General features: G+C 37.6%; 6 protein-coding genes across 6 annotated transcripts; 3 read left to right on the forward strand and 3 right to left on the reverse strand.

Annotated features, from left to right (window-relative positions):
- Window positions 1-51: 51 nt before the first annotated feature.
- On the reverse strand, window positions 52-8978 carry LOC104709986 (E3 ubiquitin-protein ligase PRT6-like). The gene is made up of 18 exons (XM_087463025.1): window positions 8857-8978; window positions 8517-8737; window positions 7252-8358; window positions 5911-7112; window positions 5630-5770; window positions 5092-5335; window positions 4289-5008; window positions 3803-3994; window positions 3100-3692; window positions 2839-2890; window positions 2137-2755; window positions 1765-1946; window positions 1139-1671; window positions 944-1048; window positions 779-845; window positions 577-654; window positions 404-472; window positions 52-307 (listed from the first exon to the last, which is right to left on the reverse strand). The coding sequence occupies exons 2-18, from the start codon at window positions 8568-8570 to the stop codon at window positions 236-238; spliced, it is 6030 nt and encodes a 2009-aa protein (XP_087319151.1). The 5' UTR covers window positions 8571-8737; window positions 8857-8978; the 3' UTR covers window positions 52-235.
- A 1199-nt stretch (window positions 8979-10177) lies between these two features.
- On the forward strand, window positions 10178-12896 carry LOC104708920 (putative serine/threonine-protein kinase PBL11). Its single transcript, XM_010425577.3, has 7 exons — window positions 10178-10482; window positions 10637-10727; window positions 11164-11471; window positions 11579-11714; window positions 11803-11945; window positions 12033-12156; window positions 12240-12896. Exons 2-7 carry the CDS (start codon window positions 10676-10678, stop codon window positions 12668-12670), a joined length of 1194 nt encoding a protein of 397 aa, XP_010423879.2. The 5' UTR covers window positions 10178-10482; window positions 10637-10675; the 3' UTR covers window positions 12671-12896.
- Window positions 12794-13978, reverse strand: LOC104708919 (uncharacterized). Its single transcript, XM_010425575.3, has 3 exons — window positions 13743-13978; window positions 13230-13398; window positions 12794-13140 (listed from the first exon to the last, which is right to left on the reverse strand). The coding sequence occupies exons 1-3, from the start codon at window positions 13800-13802 to the stop codon at window positions 12944-12946; spliced, it is 426 nt and encodes a 141-aa protein (XP_010423877.1). The 5' UTR covers window positions 13803-13978; the 3' UTR covers window positions 12794-12943.
- Window positions 13979-14046: 68 nt separating this feature from the next.
- LOC104708921 (ABC transporter I family member 20) lies at window positions 14047-16224 on the forward strand. Its single transcript, XM_010425578.3, has 6 exons — window positions 14047-14353; window positions 14454-14587; window positions 14853-14972; window positions 15200-15295; window positions 15445-15597; window positions 15698-16224. Exons 1-6 carry the CDS (start codon window positions 14179-14181, stop codon window positions 16001-16003), a joined length of 984 nt encoding a protein of 327 aa, XP_010423880.1. The 5' UTR covers window positions 14047-14178; the 3' UTR covers window positions 16004-16224.
- Window positions 16225-16612: 388 nt separating this feature from the next.
- On the forward strand, window positions 16613-18789 carry LOC104709987 (uncharacterized). Its single transcript, XM_010426513.3, has 3 exons — window positions 16613-17644; window positions 17718-18132; window positions 18197-18789. The coding sequence occupies exons 1-3, from the start codon at window positions 16613-16615 to the stop codon at window positions 18754-18756; spliced, it is 2007 nt and encodes a 668-aa protein (XP_010424815.2). The 3' UTR covers window positions 18757-18789.
- A 3073-nt stretch (window positions 18790-21862) lies between these two features.
- LOC104708923 (expansin-A9-like) lies at window positions 21863-24209 on the reverse strand. Its single transcript, XM_010425579.2, has 3 exons — window positions 23917-24209; window positions 23429-23747; window positions 21863-22585 (listed from the first exon to the last, which is right to left on the reverse strand). The coding sequence occupies exons 1-3, from the start codon at window positions 24062-24064 to the stop codon at window positions 22276-22278; spliced, it is 777 nt and encodes a 258-aa protein (XP_010423881.1). The 5' UTR covers window positions 24065-24209; the 3' UTR covers window positions 21863-22275.
- Between the last annotated feature and the right edge of the window lie 1115 nt (window positions 24210-25324).

A 25324-nucleotide genomic window follows, 5' to 3' on the forward strand; every position in this document is an offset into this window, starting at 1 on the left:
CTTCAGAACACATCACATTCGTTTTGGATTAATTAAAAAAACGTACGCAACTGCAAAATATAATACTCTATTTACAAACATGATCTAATAATATCCACAAATAAAGAAATCAACCCAAAGTAGCATAAAATTTAATTAAAAGATCATCAGAATCTGAAAATCTTTAGAATCTAAACTGATGATGATTTCGAAGCAACATAAGAGGAGAAAGTCTGAGAAAGAGGCGCCAGACAGTTTAAACAAAGAAGGTTCCAATTGTGGTTTGGTTGAGAACTTTTGAACTGTGATCGAGTCCATGAGAACCAACCTAGGGAAAGAAGAGTTCACAAAGCAAAATATGATTTATTAGTTATTACCATATAAACAAAAGCTTCTTCTTTTGATTATTGAGAAAAACATTTACCATGTAAGTTAAAGCAGCATAACGTTCTTCATTCAGGTATAGTCGTCTCCCTCTGCTCATCTCGATATCCTGGAACAAATAATCAATGCCCATTGCACGAAAACATTCGAATCAACAAGATCATACCCATCAAATGTAAAGGTAGATAGAAAGAAATCTTTTTGTAGGTTTACCTCTTCTCCAAACGTATCCAAGTAAGGAGATGGCCAAGGTGATTGTCTTGCAAATCTTTGTAGCAAGATTGTGGTCCGCTATTGAAAAATGGAGATTAATCAATTAATAATAGCCCAATAATGATGCACACACACCTTACATACAAGTAATATATAAAGTAAAAGAGAGAAGCTATATCTACAAGAGAGGGAGAGGCCATACCTTTATTAGAAGATACACACCAGTACCAGCACCACAGGTGATTGCATGAGTCTGACAACCACTTTCTCTGAAAACGTATGTTTGGACATCACTATTTGTTTTTTTATAACAATAAAAACGTCAAGCAAAACGATATTTGGAGACTAGTGGAAGTAAAGCAAATACCTGCAACAAGGCCTCCATATTGGAGAACACAATCTTCCACACAGAAGACATAATGCAGGTTCTTCGATCACTTTGGCGCAATTGCTGCAAGATCTTTTTATACACCTAAACAAAAATATGGCTTCTTGATTAGGGACAATGTCTTCGAATGGGAAACAGCTCATGCAAAAACCAGAGAGAGATGTCGCTGCAAACCTTTGCAGTAGTTCCTGGTAAAGATTGGGTAATTTCATTAGCTGGAAAGAAACTACAGGGGTGATGCAAAGGGGCCTTTGAACTCTGTTGATTTTGTATTCCCGCTGAAAATGCTTGAGCCATGTTTGAGTTGAAAAGCGGAGACGTTCATCTTTCAGAATGGTATCTACAGGCGGAATCTTAAACATTTTCTCCAATTCTAGCACATGATTCAGCTCAGATTGGGGACCGTACATGAAATCCATATTGTCGCCGGCGGAGTCAGATGGCAAATCAAACATATCTGCGTCTTCATGCAACTTCCCAGGAGTAGATTTCAGTAGCTTCCACAACAATGCACATCTCCTCAAGAAAGGAAGACAATATTTACGGATTGTGTCTTTTATATCACATGATAAATCCATATTGTTGGACATGAAATACTCCCAACCACCTGACTCTCTCAAAGCGTTGGAGATGTCATTAAGCAGTTTTTCCTCAAAATTTAATTCACTCAAGTCACTTAGGCGACATGAACAATAAGCAATTACAGTCTGCACCAAAGACAACAAGATTAGGAAATGTGAGTCTAAAGAGGCAATATTATTATTATTATATATATATATACACACAGCAATGTGACATACCTGAACAAGAGAGACACTGTGGAAAATATGCACAAGCGATAATAGAGATTCCTCGCATGTAAGAAAAGGAGAAGGGAGACAAAAGAGAGCCCACATCAGTGAAGAAAATGGGTCATGGGCAAGAACTGGATCAGATGCTCGATTCCAGAGCAGGTTTATATTCTTCAATGAACCTGTTGTGCCTGAAAAGATGGCAAGTATTTTCAGATGTTGTCGAGAAACATCTTAACTATTTCATTAATATTTGGGAATTTCTTGATCAAACTAAAATCGATCCAATTAAATCCCAACTAATGTTTAAGTGAAAATACAGAGGCCATGTCAACAAACATTTCCATGTCATTTATTCTCTCTGAGTATGAGAAAAAGTACCTTCACTTCCAAATATGCTGCTCGAAGAACTACTTGAAAATCCAGAGCATATAGACTCTGCAAGATGCTTCATACCCATAAATCTCTGACGAACATGAATAGCATTCTTTGTTCTGGTGCTCTGTACAACTCGTAATAAGACCGACAAAACAGTCCCTGTAGAGGTTCTTAACTCTTCATACAAGGAGTCAATACTATAGACAGGAAGCAATGAATTCTTCGCACAACGAGTGACAATTTCCATCGAAATAAGAGAGTACTTAAGGGTGTCCCACATGTAGATTGACTGTGGTAGCCACGGAGTTTCTGAAGGTTTTTCCTGTTGCTTGGAATAATAGAAATCCCAGAGCTTGTTAGAGATAGAATCAAGATCTTTCCTTCTTGGTCCATCTCCCTGCAGAGAACCTGTTTTGCCACTATCACCATCTTCGATCACTTCAGCAGCAGTTCGGAGTAGACACAACGCTTCAGAGAACCGAAAAGAAGGTTTCTGGGCATCCAATCTACCTAACTTAGTAGGTGGACTATCTTGAAGCTTTGAGACAGAACATAAATCTCCAGGACATGCAGGTAATACGGAATTTGCAAGCCGGCGGCATGCAGGACAGAGAAATTCTCCCTGACAGAAGAAACAATGTTTAAGCTTCAGAAGGAGTACATTAAAGCACCAGAAAAACATCTCTAAATTAAAAACACATATACCAGGTCTAGGTCCACAATATGTGCACCTTCAAAGACATTTCTTCTGCCAGACCTACAACATCCAAACATAGAAAAAAGCTTTTAAACGTGACGTAAATATCATAACTGTAAATCAACGATGGAAAATAATCAATTCAATTATGCCCAGCAGATAAAAGAGGACATCTCAACTTAAGAGAACATAAATTCACTTAGCTACATGCTGATTATTTAAGATATTTTGTTTCACATACGAAACCAAAGAAGTCAAACATGGCTCACCTTTCCTTTAAGGATTTCAAATATCGATCAAGACAGCTTTGATGCACAGCATGTCCACATGATGAAAAATAAACTCCATCGCAGTCGGTAGGGTGAAACCCATCTGAACCAGCATCAGGACGCCTAGGAGTCTTTCTTGATCGAATCTCAGGAAATCTAACTTGTAAAGTAGATGGACTACCAACAGAATTTTTCTCCGAACTATTTTCAGCTTCATGGTGTCGATGATCTACACTTGTAAGGCTTTGATTTATCATGTCTTCAATTTTTTTGCGAACAGTTTGATACATGGCTATCTCCAATGATTCCCTGTTAGATTCGTGTTTTCCCCTCCCATCGCTAGACCTCTTCTCTGTCTGACCATTACCTATAAGCCGGGCTTTTATAGTTTCAAGCACAGAATCGGTAGCAGACTCAGAGGTAGCATCACCTGACAGTTGCAGCACGTGCGGAGAACTTATTCTAAAGCTATCTGAAGAAGCATTGATTCTCAAAAGATCAGGAACTCCATCCACAGATATCTGTTTTTCAGATTGTGGACCTTGATCCCAAGATGGAGGACCTCTATCCACAAAACTCAGTAGTTTAGATTTCTGCAGGAAAAAAATACATCATTAAGAACGATGAAGAACAAAACTTCCACGGAGTATATGTTTATTTAACCTTAACAATCACAAATTATAGCGTTATCCATTCTACCAACCTGGAGAAAAATCAAGAAAGAAACGGGGTCTTTGGAATCTGGGTCATGGCAGAGGGAGCAAACTTCACGGACAGCAATTGAATCATGTTCCATAACAGAATCACTTGTTTCAGTTTCAGATCTTGTATCATCATCATCCATGCTGGAACTCAAGGTTAACAAGAACTTTGACTGTTCAGCTTTCATTTTTGCCTGCATGCAAGTTAAAATAAGCATAACTAGCATATTCTAGAAATATAATTCTGACTGTAGATAACAACTTATATAATGAGCATAAAAACAATTCAGATAGTCTTATACAAAGATCTTCTATTACCACAGATGCATCTATGTCAACAGGTAGAAACATTAACAGGAAGCATGCAGGACCCAGACAAGTCAAGGAGCAAACAGCAGCCCTCATATGTTAAAGTGCATGACCCTACATCAATGGCTACCAGTTCCATGTCAAACTTGTGCACTAGATTTGAAATAAAAGAATCTTACCATAATAGCAGCTTGCCTCTCTTTAGCTTTAGCCTTGCGCTTCTCATCTGAAGCCAGATTGACCAACCACCTCTGGGGCAAGACTTTATCAAAGCCAGATTGACCAACCACCTCTGGGGCAAGACTTTGTAATAGATTCATACAAACAGAGTCGATTGCACTAAACTTCTTCAGCAGATTTCCAATCCAGGACGAAATATTGCAACTGCCTGCCTCTTGAAATTGATGGAGGCCATCACCCATACGAGTCCTCATTAACGAAACAAGAAGAGACAACAAACTTTGTTTTTCAGTCCCTTGATCTGTACCAATTATTTCCAGACCAGCTAACTCGAGAATTGGAATAGAATTTTCTACGCAACAATCCTGACTATAAGATTGCCTCTGCTGAGTGCAAATATCCAATGATAACGAGAGTAAGTGCAGTGCAGTTATAAGAACACCATCTGGAGCACGTGATTTAGCTGATGATATACCACTCTCTAGTGCGTAGTATAAAGCAGATGAAATGATTTGAAATGTGGCTTTGCAAGTGCCTATTCTAGCAAGCCCCTTTAGGGGAGGATAGATCATTTTCCACCTAGGAAGCTGAGTGGTCAATGCAGACACTCCAGAATAACGCGAAAATCTTTCTTCTGCAGATTGCAATTCTCTTGAATGCCAACGAGGGTGGTAGAGATCCAATTCCTTCCAACAAGATGGCCGTAGTGAATACTTTCCCTGACAACGAACTAATGTCACGTGATTTTTTACATTGAGTGTAAACTTAAAGCTGATGCCAGAATAAGGGTAAGAATCAAGACCTGGTTCATGCCGGATGGATTGCAATAGACTGAAACGTCATCTAAAACCTCCTGAAGCTCGTCCGACTTGGACAAGTCACGGGGTAAAGATTTGACCAATTGACTATGAGTGAAATCTCCAGTGGCTAACTTGAAGATGATCTCTCTTCTCAAACTTTCAGCAGTAGAGAGACCACAAAACCGTCTTTCCTGCAGAATCTGTATCAGAAGAGCAAGCATTTCCTGGACCAAAACTGGTTCATACCTGAAAATAAATTAATGATAAGAATCATGTCAAAATGAGGCAAATAGTAGTAAAACCTATAGATACAAGAGAGTCATTAGGACTGACCATCTAGTATCAAATAAATTCCCAACTGAGAAAATTTACAAAATAATACAATAACAAAGACAAAATGCTTATTCTACTCGAATGTAGACCGGACTATTAAATGAAGAGACAGTCATATTGAGCGAAGTAAGTTGACAGTTTGAATGTAGCGAACTATAAAACCGTATACTGAGATAAGTTACCGGCAAGAGAACAATAGGTACATACTCATTTGTTATATCTGGATTTAGTGACAGATAGCTTGAGAGCCCAAATCGACTGACAAGTTTATCAACATAAGAATCTGCGGGAGCTAATGCACCACAACACTGCAGAAGAAATAGATCAAGCTCAAGTCCCTGTTCTGACCTGTAAATAGAAACTACTAGAATGAGAAACGAGTAATCTCTTCACAACCAATTAACCAATTTGAAAAGCTGCATCTAGTTAAACATGCAAGGAAATGATGAATTACAGCACTTTATAAAAGCAATAGTATTCTCACATACCAACGAACTGACCGATACCACTCACAAGATACTAATGCAGAATCCCCATTCTTCTTCCACATTCCAGCGATAACCTGGGAACAGAAGACCCTAACCCGTAGAACATGCTCCATAACGAGTGAAGAAAATCCAGAAGGATGGAAATCTCCTATCACAGAGCTAAAGAAGTCTGAATGTGGGATCTCATGACTACTACCGACTTTATTGTGCGATGCAGATACTCCATAACATATCCTTAATGCTCTTTCTATGAGCAGAGAAAGTAACCGGTGCAATGGTAGATGAACTGATATGGGCTGAGAACTCACATCATAGCTAATGTCCGGCCAATCACACAGACCAAGTATATGTGCTCCTGATGCATTCTTTGTCAAATCAGCAGAGTTGTAAGATACTCCTCTAGAGCCAGCTGTAACATCTGTCTGAACCACCCCATTCGGTCCACCAACGTTATCCAAGCTAAGATTTGTTTGTATTTCGCCGCATAGAGGTGATAAGCCAGTACTTGGATCTCTACTAGAACTGGCAAGATTACTAGATACACTTACTCCAGTTTCAACCTTTAACATGTCTCTCCTTGGCCACGACATCTTACTTCCAGGGGTGCTTCTGCCGCTAGGAGAAGAAAACTTGCAAAGAAACTCTGATATACCTTCATCATTTCCTAAGCATGTCTCCAAAACTTTTAAACATTCGCGTATCAAGCATATGGCAGAAGAAGGAAGCAGGGCATGGAAAGGATCAGTTCTGTGGACTTCAGAGGCCATTGAGCTATCAAAGGAGCTGCTGCTTACCATCACAGTACATACCGAATCTTCATGTGACAATCTTCCAACTTTTGCATACCGTTTTCCATCTCCATCACACTTGTCAAGTTCTTCCTTGGCGGTTCTCTCATTCTCTATTTCTCCATCACTAGCAGCAGAATACGTACCATTAACCAATAGAGAGTGAATAACAGCTGTAGAATGACCCAAAACAAAGAACATATGCATGTTATCATTTTCTTCTTCAACAGGGATTCCAGTCTCTCTTTTTAAAGGATTCATTCCTTGAGCAAAGGTCAAGAGTCTCAACCATGATCTTGATAACTCCCGTTGTTCATGTGTTGCATACTTAGAAACTATAGCATGGCTCGTAACAAATTTCAAGTCTCCAAAGACACGGTCACTTGTATCACTCAACCGATCCAACTTTGTAGCCTACAAAAGAAAACCGTCAAATAGATTTCAGTAGGAGCACAATGAAAGCGGAAATAAAACACATCACCATTATAATTATACAATACTGAGTAGAAAGTGTCACTAAACAAAACAATGAGAAAAGAAGAGTTCTGCTTACCTGTAGCGCACCATCCTCCCCAGAACAAGAAACAAGGATATCACTGACGCATCCCAAAAGCATGGCTAGCAAATTCGTTTCCTTGACCAGAAATGGTGTTAGAGTTGGCACCGTGAAGACTTGCACAGAAAATGTGGACAGTAGAGGATATTTCTTGAATGCATTATCAGTACCCTGCTTAACCGCTTCACTTATGACAAGTGGATAGTAACTCACAAATGCTTTTGCAAATTCGCACTTGAAAACAGGATCTCCTATTAGTTTGAGTAACAAGTCATGTAGTTTCTTCATAACATCTTGGTCCAAGAACCTCTCAGCCTTTAAGAGAATACTCAACAAACCACTTGAAGAGATAATCCTTCTAGAAACAAAACTGAGCAAACTCTCACTGGACTTAGAAAATTCCAGAAGCATTTCAACCACTATAAATGTCAGCTCGTTTGACATCTTTTGGGGTACCACAAGAGTATCGTTGGATCTCGCACCTTTGTGACCAATACTTTCTGCAGATAAGAGCTTGTTATTCCAACAAGCAAAAAGGGCATCAAGAACCGGCCCAACTGAATTTGCTAGATTTTCTGAGAGGGGTTGAATCTGTTCAGAACCTTTATGTTTTGAACAGAAACCCCCTGGTTTCCATGCTGTCTCATCCCCACAATCACAACAACCACCGCCTGTGTAGATGATGGAATAGTCATGGGCGTCGTGATTCCCATTCAGAAAACAAGGCACGCAGATTGCACAAGTTGGGTCGTTCTCGCATGTCCTACACCTATATGCTATATCATTGTGTCCCCAGACAGAGCCACAAACACCTCGCTGATCAAGATTCAGTTTTGCTAGATTCTTCAAAGAAGCATCAGGCTCATCCAGGAACATCAACCACTGCAGCATATCCATGCTCTCCCTGAACCTCTTTTTCATGGTAGCATTCACCACAGACTTCCGAGACCGTTCCCTAGATTGCTTCAATCCCGGTTTAACATCCTCATCTGTAGGTAAGATAACAGAGACCAACTCTGAAATCCTGGCCGGGTTAGCTTTTACAAATTCCACTAGGCCATGATTAGAGCAGTAATTTTCAGGAACACCCACAGAGACAAGCCTCTACATAAAAAAAAAAAACAAAAAGCCAAACTTTAACTCCAAGCAGTCGCATATATTATCACAAAGATAAATACATTCAATAAACACAATCAGAGATACAAAAAAAAAAGAAAACAACGTCCATTAATAGTTGGAGTAGCACAAAGCAAAAACAATACCTCCATGACCAAATCATGCGAGCTGTGAGGAATAGAAGGCGAGTCGGACTCCATCTCCCCGAGTAACGAGCGGCGGATATACAAAACCACCACTGACACAACGTTGCAGAAACACTTCCTTAACCCTAACACGGAACTGTGACTCTCCAGGGTTTGTTTGAGACTCGGATTGGAAGCAAACAAGTGATCCTCTTTTCACACGCCCCAACTTTAAATTAAACCTAAATCGTTCGACATAACTTCAAATTACAATCCGATTATACCAAAAAAAAAAACTGATAGATATTGTAAGAATTCAGCAATTGGATCGGGTTTGGTTCCGAAATCGAAGAAGAGATACCTTCAATTGTCTGAGAGAAAACCCTAATTTCTCCGATTGCCGCAAAATAATAAAAAAGAAAAAAAAAAAAAAAAAAAAAAAAAACCCCTCGAAACGAGAGAGTTTATAGGTGGATATTGGTTAGAGCCAAGGCGGTTCGCGGAGGTCTCTTTTACAATTGAGATACGACCAAGGACGAAAAGGTCACTGTTGAGATTTTTGTTTCTTAATTTTGGTAGTAGTTGACATTTTCAATTACTAAATTAAATTCCTTTTACATAACTAGTAGATTCTCTCAGATCATATATAATAATTTTTAATACATTAGATGTTAAGTTTTTATATATTTCGGTTTATAAAAGTTTTTTTCCTAATCATTCACTAGTAAATTATGTTTAGTTCTAATAAATTACATATTTTGAAAATTTGTTATATTACATTTAGAGGGTGAATAACTAGCAAGAGAAAAAAAAAATATAATGAGAATGGTAAATGGCCAGTGTATAAATCAATCAATAAAAATATCAAAAGTCTTTTTTTTTTTAATTTAAATGTCTGGTTGCAAATAAGAAAGAAAAAAAAAGTCAATAGATATGAAAAAAAAAAAGTCAAATTCATGGATAATGATATAATAAGTCAGGAAAATAACTATGTAATTGTATAAACTATAAAGTATAAACTAATGAAAATGAAATCATGCATTAAACTTAAAATAATTGTGTCCCAACAGTCATATATAAATTTCTGGAAATTAATTTACAGACACAAATATTATTAGACATCATCAACTATATTAGTGGGCCATGAATGAAAGTCAAGCCTGTTAATAGCTATTGCCATACAAGCCCATAATAGTTTTTTTTTGGCAAAATACAAGCCCATAATAGTTTATGGTTCAATATTTCAATATATTTCCCTGGGCCCATATAGATGCCTAGCCCAAAAAAAATTCTTTTTTTCTTTTTCACATCTGCTCTGTTCCTACTTCCTACTACAATCTGATTACAAATCAAACTTATGTTCGGATCAAGTTAAACAACATATACGTTTACATCCATAAATTTTGAACTAATCATAGTCAAGTAAACTGATATTTCACTTTGGAAAAATATATGCAACCTCCACAGCTCCACTATACATAATGAGTAGGAGTGTATGGACTATGGACTATATAGATCACACAAAACAAAACAAGGCTTTCTTCTCTTCGGTCCACTCAACCTTCACTAGTTCCCCACAAAGGACTATCTTCGCCGCCTACAACCACAAGCCAAACTAGGTAACTTCAAAAATCTAGGTAACTGAATATAAAATCTTTATTGAAAGTTTATCTAGTTTCTTCTTCTTTTGGAAAACCGTTAAGGAAAACATAAGAATGCAATATTTTGTTTAATAATAATAATATAAGGTATCTATTTGTCCTCGTGGGATAGGGAGGAGTGTGGAATTTTAAAGGAAAAGTCAACAAGTCAACGATGAACAGAGAAGGATGAGGAAGAAGACAAAGTCCAATAGGGCGTACCCACCAAAAGGTCCAAGCAGAAAGAGAAAGAGAGAGGAAAGAGCTAAAAAAACTCACTTGTTTGCATTTCAACTTAAGCTAGTTTCATTATTCTCACAAAGACTTTTCTCAAAAGAGAACAAAAGGTTAGGCTTTTGATTATTATTAGCCAGCTCAATCTATCTTTCCTCTCTGGGAATTTTTCGTTTTCGCTCCATTTTGTACGCCTTAGAACTGGGTTTGTGTTTACACTCATAAAGGTCTCATCTTTTTTTTTTTCTTCTGCTCTTCAAATCGAAGATTATAGAGCCGAGTGAGTGATTGGTTTCTTGAGTCTTGATGGGAGGTTGTTTCAGCAATCGGATCAAAACAGATATTGCTTCAAGTACATGTGAGTCCTTGGTCAATTTCATGTCTTTATTGTTTATTCAATTTAAAAGAAGGTGATTGATATATCTTGTGTGTGTTTCCTTTCACACTTGCTTAGTCTTGATTGAAGTAGATTTTTTTCTTTTCTTTTAGATTTAATGAAGTTCTTGTTCATAATTGAAGATAAATATGTTGCCATTATTAGTAAGAAGAAGAGTTGAATCTATGGGAATTGCAGTGTCGGCTAAGTGGAATTGACTGTCACTTTATTCTCTCTAAAAAGGTTGTCTTTTTGGAATCTAAACCATGGATTTGAGCTTTTTTTAGATTGGGAGACCTCTAAAAGGCTAATATCACCTTTCATCAACCTTTCTTTCTAGATTTAGAATCTAAATGCAATGGCTTGTGAGTGTTTTCTTTTGTTGTGTTTGAATGTTCTGAAAGAAGTATTTTTGTAGGGCTAAGTTCGAAATTCTTGAGTAGAGATGGGAGCAAGGGATCGTCGAATACTTCCTTCTCTCATATGTCTCGAACAGAAGGCGAGATTTTGCAAAATGCTAACCTGAAGAACTATAGCCTCAGTGAACTAAAATCTGCAACTAGGAATTTCAGGCCTGACAGTGTAGTTGGTGAAGGTGGATTTGGTTGTGTTTTCAAAGGCTGGATTGATGAGGCTTCCTTAGCTCCCTCTAAACCGGGGACCGGGATTGTTATTGCTGTGAAAAGACTTAACCAAGAAGGGCTTCAAGGTCACCGAGAATGGCTGGTTAGTTACATTTCTCAAGTTATACCTTTCTGTTATCTGACAAGCCCCCATTTCAAGATTGTTGAAGAACTTTGTCTTCTGCTTTTTTTTTAAACTATGAACAACAGGCTGAGATCAATTACTTAGGTAAGCTGGATCACCCTAACCTTGTGAAACTGATTGGATACTGCTTGGAAGAGGAGCACAGGCTTCTTGTTTACGAGTTTATGACTCGTGGTAGTCTTGAGAATCACTTATTCAGAAGTAAGTTGAAATATTTTCAAAGAGAAAGAAGCTCATGGAAGAACTACTTATGCACAATGATTAAGCTTTCTTTCTTTTCTCAAAACAGGAGGAACATTCTATCAGCCACTTCCATGGAACACGCGGGTTAGAATGGCTCAGGGTGCAGCTAGAGGACTTGCTTTTCTTCACAATGCTCAACCGCAAGTTATATACCGAGACTTCAAAGCATCAAACATCTTGCTAGATGCGGTATGACATATAGTTGACGCTTTGTGTAGCTTTGGTTTTGGATGCAACTAGAGAAGTATATCTTTACTGTATTTGTGTAATCTGCAGAACTACAATGCAAAGCTTTCGGATTTCGGTTTGGCAAGAGATGGTCCAATGGGTGATAATAGTCATGTCTCTACCAGAGTCATGGGAACTCAGGGATACGCTGCTCCAGAATATCTAGCTACAGGTATATTTGAGTATTCTGAATTCTCTGTCACTGTGATCAATGAAGAGAACTTCGATTCTGATGTTTCTGTCAAATTTTGAAAGGTCATTTATCGGCAAAGAGCGATGTGTACAGTTTCGGGGTTGTGTTACTGGAGTTGTTGTCAGGAAGAAGAGCAATCGACAAGAACCAACCAGTAGGAGAACACAATCTAGTGGACTGGGCAAAACCTTACTTACTAAACAAAAGAAGACTTCTCCGAGTGATGGATCCTCGTCTCCAAGGTCAATACTCGCTTACCCGAGCTTCCAAAATTGCAGGTCTTGCACTCGAGTGCTTATCCATAGATGCAAAGAGCAGACCGACCATGACCGAAATCGTCAAGAAACTGGAAGAACATCAAATCCAAAAGGAGGTACCAGAAGAGCAGCGAAACCCTCAAATCAGCATTGACGACAACAGCAACAACTTTGACAACAGCAGCAACAAATCTCCACAAGCTGTGAATTACCCTAGGCCTTCGATTATGATATAAACAAGGTGTGATTTTTACCGGGGTTTAGTGATGTATAGACTCTTTACCATCTATCTGCTTAGGTATTACCCCGCTTGGTAGTAACATCGCTTCTTTGTTATCCCAATTTCCTGGCAATGTAAGGGAGAGAACGAAACTTGGTAGTTGTAAACTTAGATTCTCTTACAACGTTCAGATGTTATCACATACAAAATGTCATCGGAAAAAGAAAACCAAAAAAGAAAAAGACCAAGAGGGTGAGGTGAGATCCCCAGGAGACAAGCAATATATTGATCATCGTCCTAACAAAGCAACACGATCAGACTGTACAGCTTGAGTAAGGTTGATGTCGAAAAGCTCGCAACGGATAGGCATTTCAATCTCATAGAAAGGATTCTTCAAGACATAATCAGTGTAGAGTTCATAAATGTATCTAAGGAGGCTCTCCATGTGAGGAGTACCAGGTTCACAAACAACAAAGAACTTAGTTCCTAAAAAAAGCAGAATCAACAATCAACATACAAGACAAAGAAATTGTGATGATGAAGATATCTTGCAAGTGGCGATGGATATTAATTACCAGGGAGAGACTGGAAACAATGTAAATCAAAAGTGTCGGCTTCAAGAAGCTCAATGCCAGTACAGCCATTAACAGGTGAAAGCTGCTGAGAAATGGCGTGCATTGAATGCCATAAACTAGCTACTCTCAAGCTATCATTCGTATCCATTCTTCCCTTTGTTCCACAATCCTGAATTTTCCCAAAATCCACCAAATACACACAGAACAGATCAAAAATCAAATCCAAACACAGTCTATGACTTAGTATTCGTCAATTTCAGATTTCGATCTCCAATTGAAGCAAATTTATTTTCTTAAATTGTTTCCGGAGAAGCAAATCAAAGCTAAAAAAATAGTCCAATTCTTTAGCAGAGCTAATCACAAACCCTAGAGTAATAGCTAAATCAGTGCATCTTCTAAACCTAGTGATGTCCAATTTTGGTCTCTCCCTACAACAAACTCGATGAATCAGGCGCAACTAAACATCAAATGAGTTCGGCGTAAGCTTCTATACATACAACTATGAGATCGTACCTTGTAGAATATCAAACCACCAGATTTGTTGATTATGTACAGACTGTAAATCGCTGCCATTTTTCTCCGATAAGCTTCAACGATCCTCCAACCCGAGAAACCGACGAAGACGATGAAGAAAGAAACAAACAGTACAGTCAGATCTTAATTAAGAAAAATCAAAATCATTAATCCGTGAAACGACATCGTTTCATATCAATGGTTTCTCCTCGAGCCACGTCGCCTATTTATAACAAACGACGTCGTCATGTGAAAGAACTAGCGTCTCTTAAAGCGCCACGTGAGCTATTGGTTCAAAAGTCTTCACCAAAACGGTGTCGGTTTCAATAACTTTTGTTCACCAACTACCAAAACAACGTTCTGAAGAAAAAAGTATAAAGCAGAGAAGAGAAGAGAGTAAAGGGAAGAAGAAGACAAGTAGAGAGAGTAACTAAAAATGGCGGTGACGGAAGAAGAGAAACGAAACTCGACGGTTGAGATCTCCGGGTTACGTTTCACGTATCCTGGAATCGACGGTCATCCGCCTCCGGGATCGAAACCACTTATACAAGATTTCTCAATCACGCTCAATTCCAGCGATCGCTGTCTCCTCGTCGGATCTAATGGCGCCGGTAAATCACGATTTGTTTTCTTTTTTTTTGTCTCTATTGAGCTTCAAATGTGTGTGTATTTGGATCTGAATTTGTTGGAATCGGTGATTGGGGTATTCAGGGAAAACGACGATTCTGAAGATATTGGGAGGGAAACATATGGTGGAGCCTCACATGGTTAGGGTTCTGGGTCGCTCCGCGTTTCACGATACCGGATTGACATCTTCTGGTGATCTTTGTTATCTCGGTGGCGAGGTTCGTGATGAATTTTTTCAATATCTTTGTTATTTTCTGTGTATGTGATTGAATGAAAAATTTTAGTGTGAATCCTGAGTTCTGATTTCGGAAGTTAAATTTTGTAATTTGGATTGTTCAATTCCAGCTTTTGTAGAGCCTAAGAATCAAGAACTAGTTGTTTCCCTTAGTTCAATTTGTATGTTTTTAATGTACGTACTCTGGTCTCTGGTACTCATGTCCTTATTGTTCACTGAGAACATTGTTTTCCTCTCTTTGTTTCCAGTGGAGGCGTGATGTTGCATTTGCAGGATTTGAGGTTCCGATTCAAATGGACATTTCAGCGGAGAAAATGATATTTGGGGTGGCTGGTATTGATCCGAAGAGAAGAGATGAGTTGATCAAGGTGAGTATTTGCCATCATCTTGACTCATTTGTTCTTTGTGAATTCCAACTTTAACATGAAATCAGCTAAAGTATGGTTTGAGCTTCGATCTTTTTCACATACCCAACACTTAAGCGTCAGAAGTATCATTACTCTATATTTTGTAATGTGGAATGAAGTTACTTGCTTTTACATCAAATGCATGTGATGCTCTAACTTTCGGTTTGTTCTAATTGACTGTTGGTTAGGTGTTGGATATTGATATGTCATGGAGATTGCACAAGGTATCTGATGGCCAAAGAAGACGTGTCCAGATTTGTATGGGACTCCTCAAGCCATTTAAGGTAAATCTAAACTTTGTCTCCAAACGTACTTAGTTTAGAAGAAGAAACGGTCTGATGGTTTTGAATGGACTAATATCATATTTAGATCTGATTATCAAACATTTTTAATAACAGTTTATCTGAATCTAATTTTTTTGAATTATGTATAGGTTCTCCTATTAGATGAAATAACTGTTGACCTTGACGTTCTCGCAAGAGCCAACCTTTTGCAATTTCTAAGAAAGGAATGTGAAGAACGAGGAGCAACCATAATCTATGCGACTCATATATTTGATGGACTAGAGGATTGGCCAACACACATTGTAATATAACCACACCGTCTCTTTTTCTCTGTTTTCTCTGTTTTTTAGCTCCTCTGCTACAGAATAACAAACCCATTAACATTATAATCTGCCATTGTAGGTGTATGTAGCTAACGGGAAATTGCAGTTAGCATTGCCAATGGAGAAAGTGAAGGAGACAAGCAAGAAGTCACTGATGAGAACAGTTGAGAGTTGGCTCAGGAAAGAAAGAGATGAAGAGAGGAAGAGAAGAAAAGAGAGAAAAGCAAATGGGCTTCCGGAGTTTGAATCACGGGCTGAAGAAAGCCGTGTAACGGGTGATCCAGCGCGAATGCTTAACAATGGATGGGCAGCTGGGAGACTTCACTCTACGGTTAAAGGCGGTGAGGATAATTTCGTCTTAAGCTCAAACAGAGTTCTAAGATAAGTTATGCAAGGGAAAGGCAGACTCCATTGGAGCAAAAGGGAATAATCAATTTTTTATGTTTTTGTTTTTGTTTTTAACCACGAATGATATTTGCTTCTTCTTTTACTGTATAACCTATTGGGTTCTCTGGAATATGAATTTATATTATTTTTATAATTATGTTTTAATGTTGTAATGGGAGTGATCAATATAGGGAAAGACGTCCTATTTATCCCTCAAAACTACCATATCGTACCGAATGTCCCTGGAACTTTGACCTCCTAATAGAACCCTTTCCATCTTATATCTTCTTTCTATTTTCTCCCGAATTAATACTTCTATGTCTATTTCCCCAATTAAATTAACCTTCTCAGCTATTTCCCCATCGACATCGATTAACACGGTTTACTGTTTTAGTTAACCGACAGACAATTCTTATTAACCAAAATAACCAAATTAAACCATTATTAACCAATTGACAACCCGATTACAACCCGATTAGATCACTTAACCTAAAAAACCCAAAAATCCCCAAATCGTTTTTTCCCTTTCCATCGACGAACCCTAGATCCCTAAATTGATTCTTCTTTCTTCGAATCGTTTTGTTATCTCTTGCTCTTGGCTCTTGGGATGGCGTTAGTCCCCGTTGTTAATCCACCTATTGGAATGGAGTTCGACGAGGAAGGCGAGGATCGAGATGAATTTCACATCGATAAGCTTGCGACAGATTTTACAGAAACGGAGGAATCGATTCGTCATAACGTGTATCCAGAGAGTGACGACGAGTCTGAGGGTAATGGTCGTGGTGGTGCCGCGCGTGGGGGGACACCGATCGTTCGTGGCGATGGTATAATGTATAAAAGGCAGAGATTCTACAATGGAATCGCGTTTAAGGAGTGTGTGACTGACTATGCACTGGCAACAGGTTGTAATCTGAAGCAATACAGGTACGATAGAGATAGAATCGGGTTTAGGTGTGTTGGTGCTAAGGGAAAATGTCAATGGAAAGTTTATGCTGCGTCTCTTCATAATGAGTCGATGTGGAGGATTACGAAGTACACGAACACCCATGTTTGTGTGCCTAATGGAGAATGTGAGATGTTTAAGGTCTCAGTCATAGCTAGGTTATTTCTTGATAAGATTAGAGAAGAACCAGATTATTACATGCCTTTAAAGATGGAACAGACCATAATGGAGAAGTGGAAGATATCAGCTACGAGAGGTCAATGTCAAGCTGCTAGGAGAAAGGCATTGGCATGGATAGCGAGTGAATATGACACTCAATTTGAACGTCTTCGAGACTATGGAGCTGAGATATTGGAAGCAAATCAAGGGTCTGTGGTAGAGATTGATACGGTGAAGAATGACGCTGGTCATGATGTGTTTAAGCGATTCTATGTCTGCTTTGATGTTCTTAGGAAAACATGGAAAAAAACCTGCAGGCCACTAATTGGGGTTGATGGTTGCTTCTTGAAGGAAAAGATTAAGGGTCAGTTGTTGGTGGCTTTAGGAAGAGATGCAGACAATGCTATCTATCCAATAGCATGGAGTGTTGTTCAGGTTGAGAACACAGATAATTGGAGCTGGTTTGTGAATAGGCTGAAGATAGACTTGGAGTTAGGTGATGGAGATGGTTACATTATGGTTTCTGATCGCCAAAAGGTATTTTTTTTTTGTTATGTTTTATGCTTTGTGTGATTTGGATCAGTTTCTAATGAATTTAACTTTGTTTCAGGGATTGATTAAGGCTGTTGAGTTAGAATTACCAAAGATTGAGCATCGTAAATGTGTTAGGCACATTTATGGTAACCTAAAGAAGACTCATCCAGACAAGAAGCAATTGAAGAAACTGCTTTGGGATCTAGCTTGGAGCTACAACACTAGAGATTACGAAGAGAGATTGGAGAGGATTCACGCATATGATAGCAAGGTCTATGAAGATGTCATGAAGACTAAACCAAAGACATGGTGTAGGGCATTCCTCAAGATTGGCAGCTATTGTGAGGATGTTGAAAACAACTCAGTGGAGTCTTTCAACAATACAATCAACAAGGCGAGAGAGAAACCATTTGTGGCTATGTTGGAGACTGTTAGAAGGCTTGCCATGGTTCGAATTGCTAAACGGTCTGCTATTTCTTATTCACATGAAGGTTAGTAAGACTACACTCTTATTCTTATTCATTTATATGTACTCTATATGGTCGGATGTGGCAGGATTATGCACTCCTTATGTGACCCGTTTCCTTGCTGATGAGCATAAGGCAGCTTCTACATGCTTTGTATCTCCCAGCACAAATGGAGCGTATGAAGTTTACTTGGGATACGATAAACACCGAGTTTGTTTAAATGCCAGAACTTGTACCTGCATGAAGTTTCAGATTTGTGGAATCCCATGCGAACATGCTTACGGACTGATGATCAAGAAGACATTGGTAGCTGAAGACTATGTGTGTGAATGGTTCAGAACTGCTAAGTGGAGACAGAACTACACAAACGGGCTTGTTCCACAAAGAGGTCCACGCTTTTGGCCTTCCACTGGGGGTGAGAATGTGTATCCACCTCCAAAGCCGGACGATGAGAAGATCGACAAGAAGAGGAAGAAAGGTGTTAATGAGTCACCTACCAAGAAGCAACCAAAGCAAAAGAAAAGAATCATGCATTGTGGGATTTGTGGTGCAGCTGATCATAACTGTAGGTACCACCAGAAGAAGAAGAATAAGAAGAATACAACACAAGTGGAATCTTCTCAAGGTTGTCTCACTCAAGAGAAATAATGTGGGCTGGAGGATTAGCATAAGTAGGACTGTTTTTTTTTTGGTTTTATGACCTGTTTCAGAACATATCTTGTTTTGCCTTAGTATGGTCAAGTCCAATCTTTTGAACCTTATTATTAACTATGTAAGGATGTACTCTTCCCTTTTGAACATGAATGTATTTTGAAACAAGATAACATCATCTCTTAAAAACATTTTGTCTCATACAAAACAAACATAGAAAACAACATACAATGTCATCATATTAGCTTAACTAGACCAAATATGATCATACAACCTAATACTAAAACAATTATCATCCTATTCATCCTAAATTTAAATTCAGCTTTTACATCTTCAATCCTCTCAAATATCTCTTTCTCAAGCTCCATTTGCATCTTCTTCTCAACTTTCATTGTCTCTGATATGAACTCTTTCATTGCCTCCACCTCATCCAACAAAGCCTCATCGACCCACTTGAAAACGTGATTGTCATTCATAAGCTACACCATGGACAATTCATTTGGTTATCGTTTAGAACCTTATCAATATTCATAAGCCAAATAATAAGTTCTACTTCGTATTACCTTATTTCCAGTTGCATACACACAACGAAAGTATCGTCGATTTGGGTTATGGTCGGATTTTGACATTTTGGCCACAATTGCTTCTCCACACCAGCATCTCTTAGGTACACCAACAACTCTACCTCTTTCGCGGACATTTGTCGACCTACTCGAAGACCCAGAAATATTACTCATGATTTTGAGAGAAAGAGACAGAAATTTGGATCTTTTCAATTTAGATTTTTAGGGTTCTTAGTGGAGTAAGAATTTGGGGGTTTCCGTTTTAAAAGAAAGAAGAAGAAGTAATCGGGTCGGGTTCTAAATGTTACCCGGTTATAAATTGCTTCCAGACCGGTTTAAGATGGATTTCTATCGGGTTTATTAACAAAACCGTGTAAACCCAGACGGATGGGGAAATAGACATAGAAGTATTAATTCGGGGGGAAATAGAAAGAGGATATAAGATGGAAGGGGTTCTATTAGGAGGTCAAAGTTCCAGAGACATTCGGTACGATATGGTAGTTTTGAGGGGTAAATAGGACGTCTTTCCTCAATATAGGCAGTGCGGTGCCAGCATTTCTAGGGGCTTAAAGGCAAGTTTTAAAATGTAATTATTTTTTTAATGATAATTAACACATATATATATATAATAAAGAGGTCTAAAACAACAATTCTATGTCTAAAACATCTTAAATTTTGTATTTTTTTTTTCATATAGAAGCATTTTCTGAATTTTTCTTACAATTTCAGAACCTAAATATTAGTTAATATCTATATAACAGGAAAACATAACAAGAATCAGTCTTTATATATGTTATAAACAAAATCAAAATCTAACAAGTTAAGCATCAACTTTTACACCACTATAAACATGAAAAATAAATTATAATATACAAATACATGAAGACGTCGTAGAAATACATTTGAGATAACAAAAATAGTTAGGATTCTTAGAGGTTAAATAAATAAATATAAGAAAAAAAAAAGGTTTGTGTTGACATAAGAATTTGGTTTTGAACTCAAGTAGATAACATAAATGAAAATATTTTTGAACCATTAGATCAAAATTTTATATATTATTTGGGGGCATGTGGCTGATGTCTTTTTTGTTACACTATAGGCACGGCCCTGAATATAGAAAGAAGACTCGAGAGACTGTAGATGTTCATCTGTATTACAGTGTTTTAGCTGATTTTTGTTCCTCAAATGTTTCGTTCCTGAAGAACATACCAAGTTATATAATTTACATCAAGAGAAGTGACTATCTAACCTGAAACGAAATCAAAAATCTATATTCTCTTCACTTAATATGTTATTACATCTTTGTTTTCATATTTGCTCATGAGTCGTAGCAACATTTCGTATCATAATAATCAGTATCTTTCTTCGTTTAAAAAAAAAAAGAAAAAGATTTGCCCAAACAAACAGATAAGAAAGAAGTCTCACAGTTGAAGTCATCTATAATTTTCTTATGTTCGTCCATTGTTTTTGTTCTGTTGTGCCGAAAAAAATGATGCTCCTACGCTGGAGATAAAATTAGGATTTATGCCTCTCCACCATCTTTAATCTTTTCTATCTTATTTTGTTCTTTTTGCAAAAAGCATCCCATTGATTTCGTCTTTTATTTTTTTAACATTCATTTAGGTAGACCGACCAAATGGACAGCCCACCATATTACATATTCTCTATTACTTCGTTTTTTTTACATTTTCGTTTTTTTTACATTTTCAGTCTTGTTTTTTTTTTTTTTACTATATCTTATCATCGCAACTGGTTGTGAATTAGTGTCTGGCTGCTTAAAGGAAACTGAAAACCATAAAGAAAAAAAAAACACATCTGAAATATTATTCGGATTCATATTGTTGGCCACAGTTGAGAATTGAGATGAAGATTAATCGATCTCGACCAGCCACATACAACCACCCGCACTATTTTTTGGTACAATTTGTGATTCTCACGCAATAGACAATGACGCCAAAATAGGCCGATCGTGATTTTGTGATTCGTAAAATACTATGCAAGAGACTATGCAGTTTACATTTGCACAAGATAAGGTTCTTTCAAATCTTATTCAATATCTTACATTACCTTTTTCATATATGTTTTCTCTAATAAATTTGTGATCGCAGGTTGGCACATGATGATAGTGTAATGCATTTACATCACATCACATGAATTCTATTCTCCTTCGTACATCACCTCTCACGTAAGTACACACTAATATACGTATGGTACACCGTATATCACGGAACTCTGGACCGTATAATTCTGTAGATTCCGTGCGTATATGTTTGACTGATCTCAGTGTATAGCGACGTTATATATAAGAATATATGATACTGCGTCCATCGATTAAACTCGACTTTTAGGAACGGTGTTTATATATATACATATATGGATGATACTCAAATTCAAAACAAGCATGAATGTTTGATTTATTTTCAAAACCTTCTCAAAATTTTAAATACAAACGTAGTCCGAACAAGTTATTTGTCTTGCATTAACGTTTTGCTTGTTTTGTGAACTACCCACCAGGCCACCACATGTATAGTAAAATTTAATTAACGTAACAAAGTAGCCAATTATTTATTTATATAAATCGAAGATCCATGCTTCTTCATAATATATATACTTTAATACAATCAGAACGTAAAAGAGAGCTGCGGGCTACATTTATCTTTATCCCAACCCTTTCTTTTTGCAGCCGCTTCAGCGCCTCTACATACCAAACAAGACACAACACACCAAAGAAAAAACAACAACACAACCTCCTAATCTTTAAAATAAAAGCCTAACTTCCAAACCAAGCAATCCCAATACTTTCCCTGAGAAAATAAGGGAAAAATGGTAAAACCCCAATTTCAAATCGTAAACTAAATCAAAGACACGTAAATATATATATATATATATATATGATTAAAAAGAAAAAAGCTTCAGTATCTTCCGCGAGGTGAATCTTTTTATTTTCGAGAAATCAGACGCGGAAATTCTTGCCAGAGTAAGTCTGACCAAATTGCCAGTTGCTCGGAGCAATGTTGTTGGAGGTGGAGCTTCGGCCATCGGAGGTTTTGACTCGGAAAGAAAGAGACTGGCCGACAAGAACAGCGTTGGATTGCCAGTTTTGTCCCCAGTTCCGGCTCAGATCTAACCACTGTGTGTTGGTTCCTTTCACGCTCACCTTCCTGACGTCTCCAGCTCCGGCTACGTTAGTAACAAGCACCAAGTTGAAGAACTTGAACCCGTTGATTGTGAATCTTATACCTCCCTTCTTCCTACATGGAATCCTGCAACACCCAACAAAATAATATATACTATTTAGTAAGTCACATATGAAAAATGTATTACTTATAACAACAACAACAAAAATGCGAAAATTTAATTTAGAAAACTAATGAACTATACTAGTATTAGTCTATTAGATTAGACCATTTGAATATTTTAATTAGTTTTACGTGACTTCATGGGAGGAAGTGAATTTATTATAGTATGTTTTGACCCGACTCCGTTTTGGGTTACGTTGATGAGCCGGCAAATGTATGGGGTGGAGTGAGGAAGTGTCGGTCCTTTGATCTTGGCTGAGTTTCAAGGCAAAATCACTTTAAAGAAATTTTTTTACCCGAATCTTAATAACCAACCCCGGTTAAAAGGGTGTATTGGTAATTTGAGATTGAAAAGTTAGGTTAGGTTCGTTGGTTTTAAATGTTGTGGCGTTAAAGAGACTAAAAGACAGAAAAGGTAATTGCATTCACTCAACTAAAACCTACTGTTAATAGAAAGAAAAAATAAACTTTTTCATGTTTGGTTCCCGAGAAAAAAATAAAAGAAAAAGGAAGCAACTTTCTCGGGAAATCAAAGTGGAATAAAGAATAGAGTGAACGTGCGAGAAGGCTCTGAAAATCTTCAGGCTCACAGATTCTTAGATTTGGGATCCTCCTTATAACTATCTTTGACTGAGCAACATTAGGTGGTTTCATAGGATCGGTCTCGAAATAATAAGTGTTTTCTAAGTTAGGCGTTAAAAAGGTTAAAACAGAGTATATGGGGAAAAAAACAGAGACATAAACAGAGAGTGTAAAGAGAAACTTAGGGAAAACAGAGTATAGAGAGAGAGAGAGAGATGAAGTTACCTGCGGTAAGAGACGGGGACGATACCAGCCTTATACTTAGCGATGGAAAGAAACATAGGCATAGCGAGATCAAAGTGCTCACGAGGAGGGTTACACCAACCACCATTGTCGCTAGCTTGAGCGAAGTTTGGAGGGCAGAAATTAGTGGCGGTGATAAGGATTGATGGGTTTCCGGGAAGGCACCATCCTGGATCATTGACACACTTGAGCTCAAAGCAAGAGCCACAGCTTAATCCATTGTTGAATAAAGCAGTGCTTAAAGCCGCCGTGTTCACACCGTAACCTTGGCTATACAAATTCCCATACCCACACGCACCTCCTGCAATATCGTTTTTTTTTTAGTCAGTGAATAGTGTGGTAACATTTATGGGTTAAAGAACGTAACTTTTATAGTGATATATTGCATTTTGGAGATCTTTGTTTTAAAGTAAGACAAATAAGCTCTGATTCAAAACAGAGGATGTGTGAGAGAGAGAGAGAGAGTGTACCCATAGTGCCAGAAGCATCAGCACCACCGTAGAAGGTGGCGTGAGCGTTGACCCAGGGACCACCGTTGTAAACTCCGGGGATTTTGGCGTTCACTGTCAAGGCAGTAACCACCATAACCGCCATTAATGTTAGTACTTTAGCCGCCATTATCTTTAGTACGGAGAAAAGTTTGGTTGTGGAAGAGAGAGAGAGAGACAGAAGAAAAGAGAAGAACTGTGAGATGGAGAGGGGAGCTAGGAAGGCTACTTATGGAGGGAGAGTGTGGGGGGGAAGCCTTTGTAAACAACTTTACGGCTTTATTTTATTATTCTTTCTAATTTCAACTATTCTTTTTAATACATAAAACACTTTGACTGTAATTTATAAAGTAAAAAAACAAAAACAATTGTGTAATTTACTCAATTTCCCCCTCTTGGAAGTTGGATCTAATATATAATTCTATTATATTCCACCGAAGTCGCGAGAATACATATCAAAATGTTTTTTTTTTTAACATCTCATATCAAAATATTCAACCACGAATTGAATATTTCGGGTTTATTTAACATTTTAATTTATTATTGTGTTTGCTCTAGTCAGTTTTGACTTATTTCTGTAATTTAGTTTTTGCTAATATGTTTGTTATTCCAAATTCGATTCTCAAAAGAATTAAAAAAAAAAAGAGTTTACGGAAAACTATGAACTAAGAAATGATAAATATCCAATCTTTTGGTAATTATTCTCCAAAAAGAATGCTAAAAAACAACTGAACACTTGTTTCTGACTTTCTGTAAAGCAATAAGGGCATTTCAAATAGTAAGTACTAATCACCAGAGTTACTCATATAAATTAATATAATAATGAAAAAGAGGGGAGAAATAAGAAAACCGTTACTTCAATTTCTTGTGCAAGCAACGTTCCTCCCCAAATATAAACAGCTGTCAACTTTTTAGTGGTTGTTATTAACAAAAAATAATTAATATATATCTATGATTAAAATAATAATATTTTTTTTAAGAAAGAAATCTTTACTCCGTTACTGCGCTAATGATGGTCTAAAAGATCTTGTCTAGACTTACTTTTTTTTTTTTTCTCAACAAAAGTGTTCATAATATATAATTATTGGCGTTTAGGTTACATAAGAGTTTTGGTTCTTAAGTCTATCAGCAAAGGTGAACGAATAATCATCCTAAAACAAAGGAAAAAGGGAAGAACAAAATTTACACCAAACAAATTATACATACAAGGGTAAAAAGTGATATAATCGGTCGGGTCTCTTGTTAAAAGTAAAAAACCATAGGCCTCTATCAGTCGGCCCAATTAAAGATGCGTCTTGGCCCAGTGAGGTAGTAACTTACACTTCTGGTAGCTTACGTGGCTTTGTTGATTAAACCACGCGCATGTGATGCGAGTTACAATTACACGTTG

The sequence above is a fragment of the Camelina sativa genome, chromosome 8 (genome assembly GCF_030686135.1).
Source record: "Camelina sativa cultivar CO46 ecotype springtype chromosome 8, ASM3068613v1".
In the NCBI taxonomy this organism is placed as follows: domain Eukaryota; kingdom Viridiplantae; phylum Streptophyta; class Magnoliopsida; order Brassicales; family Brassicaceae; genus Camelina; species Camelina sativa.

Bases quoted from the DNA above. Each gene is read 5' to 3' on its own strand.
- LOC104709986 (XM_087463025.1), bottom strand. From the start codon at position 8,570: ATGGAGTCCGACTCGCCTTCTATTCCTCACAGCTCGCATGATTTGGTC. The intron at 5,771-5,910 runs GTATGTGAGAAT...TTCTATTTACAG, and splicing joins TGGTATCGGTCAGTTCGTTG to GTCAGAACAGGGACTTGAGC. The intron at 2,756-2,838 runs GTATATGTGTTT...TTCTTCTGTCAG, and splicing joins ATATTGTGGACCTAGACCTG to GGAGAATTTCTCTGTCCTGC.
- LOC104708920 (XM_010425577.3), top strand. From the start codon at position 10,676: ATGGGAGGTTGTTTCAGCAATCGGATCAAAACAGATATTGCTTCAAGT. The intron at 10,728-11,163 runs GTGAGTCCTTGG...GTATTTTTGTAG, and splicing joins AGATATTGCTTCAAGTACAT to GGCTAAGTTCGAAATTCTTG. The intron at 11,946-12,032 runs GTATGACATATA...TGTAATCTGCAG, and splicing joins CAAACATCTTGCTAGATGCG to AACTACAATGCAAAGCTTTC.
- LOC104708919 (XM_010425575.3), bottom strand. From the start codon at position 13,802: ATGGCAGCGATTTACAGTCTGTACATAATCAACAAATCTGGTGGTTTG. The intron at 13,399-13,742 runs GTACGATCTCAT...GGGAAAATTCAG, and splicing joins GTGGTTTGATATTCTACAAG to GATTGTGGAACAAAGGGAAG. The intron at 13,141-13,229 runs GTAATTAATATC...TGCTTTTTTTAG, and splicing joins TTGTTTCCAGTCTCTCCCTG to GAACTAAGTTCTTTGTTGTT.
- LOC104708921 (XM_010425578.3), top strand. From the start codon at position 14,179: ATGGCGGTGACGGAAGAAGAGAAACGAAACTCGACGGTTGAGATCTCC. The intron at 14,354-14,453 runs GTAAATCACGAT...TGGGGTATTCAG, and splicing joins CGTCGGATCTAATGGCGCCG to GGAAAACGACGATTCTGAAG. The intron at 15,296-15,444 runs GTAAATCTAAAC...AATTATGTATAG, and splicing joins GACTCCTCAAGCCATTTAAG to GTTCTCCTATTAGATGAAAT.
- LOC104709987 (XM_010426513.3), top strand. From the start codon at position 16,613: ATGGCGTTAGTCCCCGTTGTTAATCCACCTATTGGAATGGAGTTCGAC. The intron at 17,645-17,717 runs GTATTTTTTTTT...ACTTTGTTTCAG, and splicing joins TGGTTTCTGATCGCCAAAAG to GGATTGATTAAGGCTGTTGA. The intron at 18,133-18,196 runs GTTAGTAAGACT...CGGATGTGGCAG, and splicing joins TATTTCTTATTCACATGAAG to GATTATGCACTCCTTATGTG.
- LOC104708923 (XM_010425579.2), bottom strand. From the start codon at position 24,064: ATGGCGGCTAAAGTACTAACATTAATGGCGGTTATGGTGGTTACTGCC. The intron at 23,748-23,916 runs GTACACTCTCTC...ACGATATTGCAG, and splicing joins TGATGCTTCTGGCACTATGG to GAGGTGCGTGTGGGTATGGG. The intron at 22,586-23,428 runs GTAACTTCATCT...TGGGTGTTGCAG, and splicing joins GTCCCCGTCTCTTACCGCAG to GATTCCATGTAGGAAGAAGG.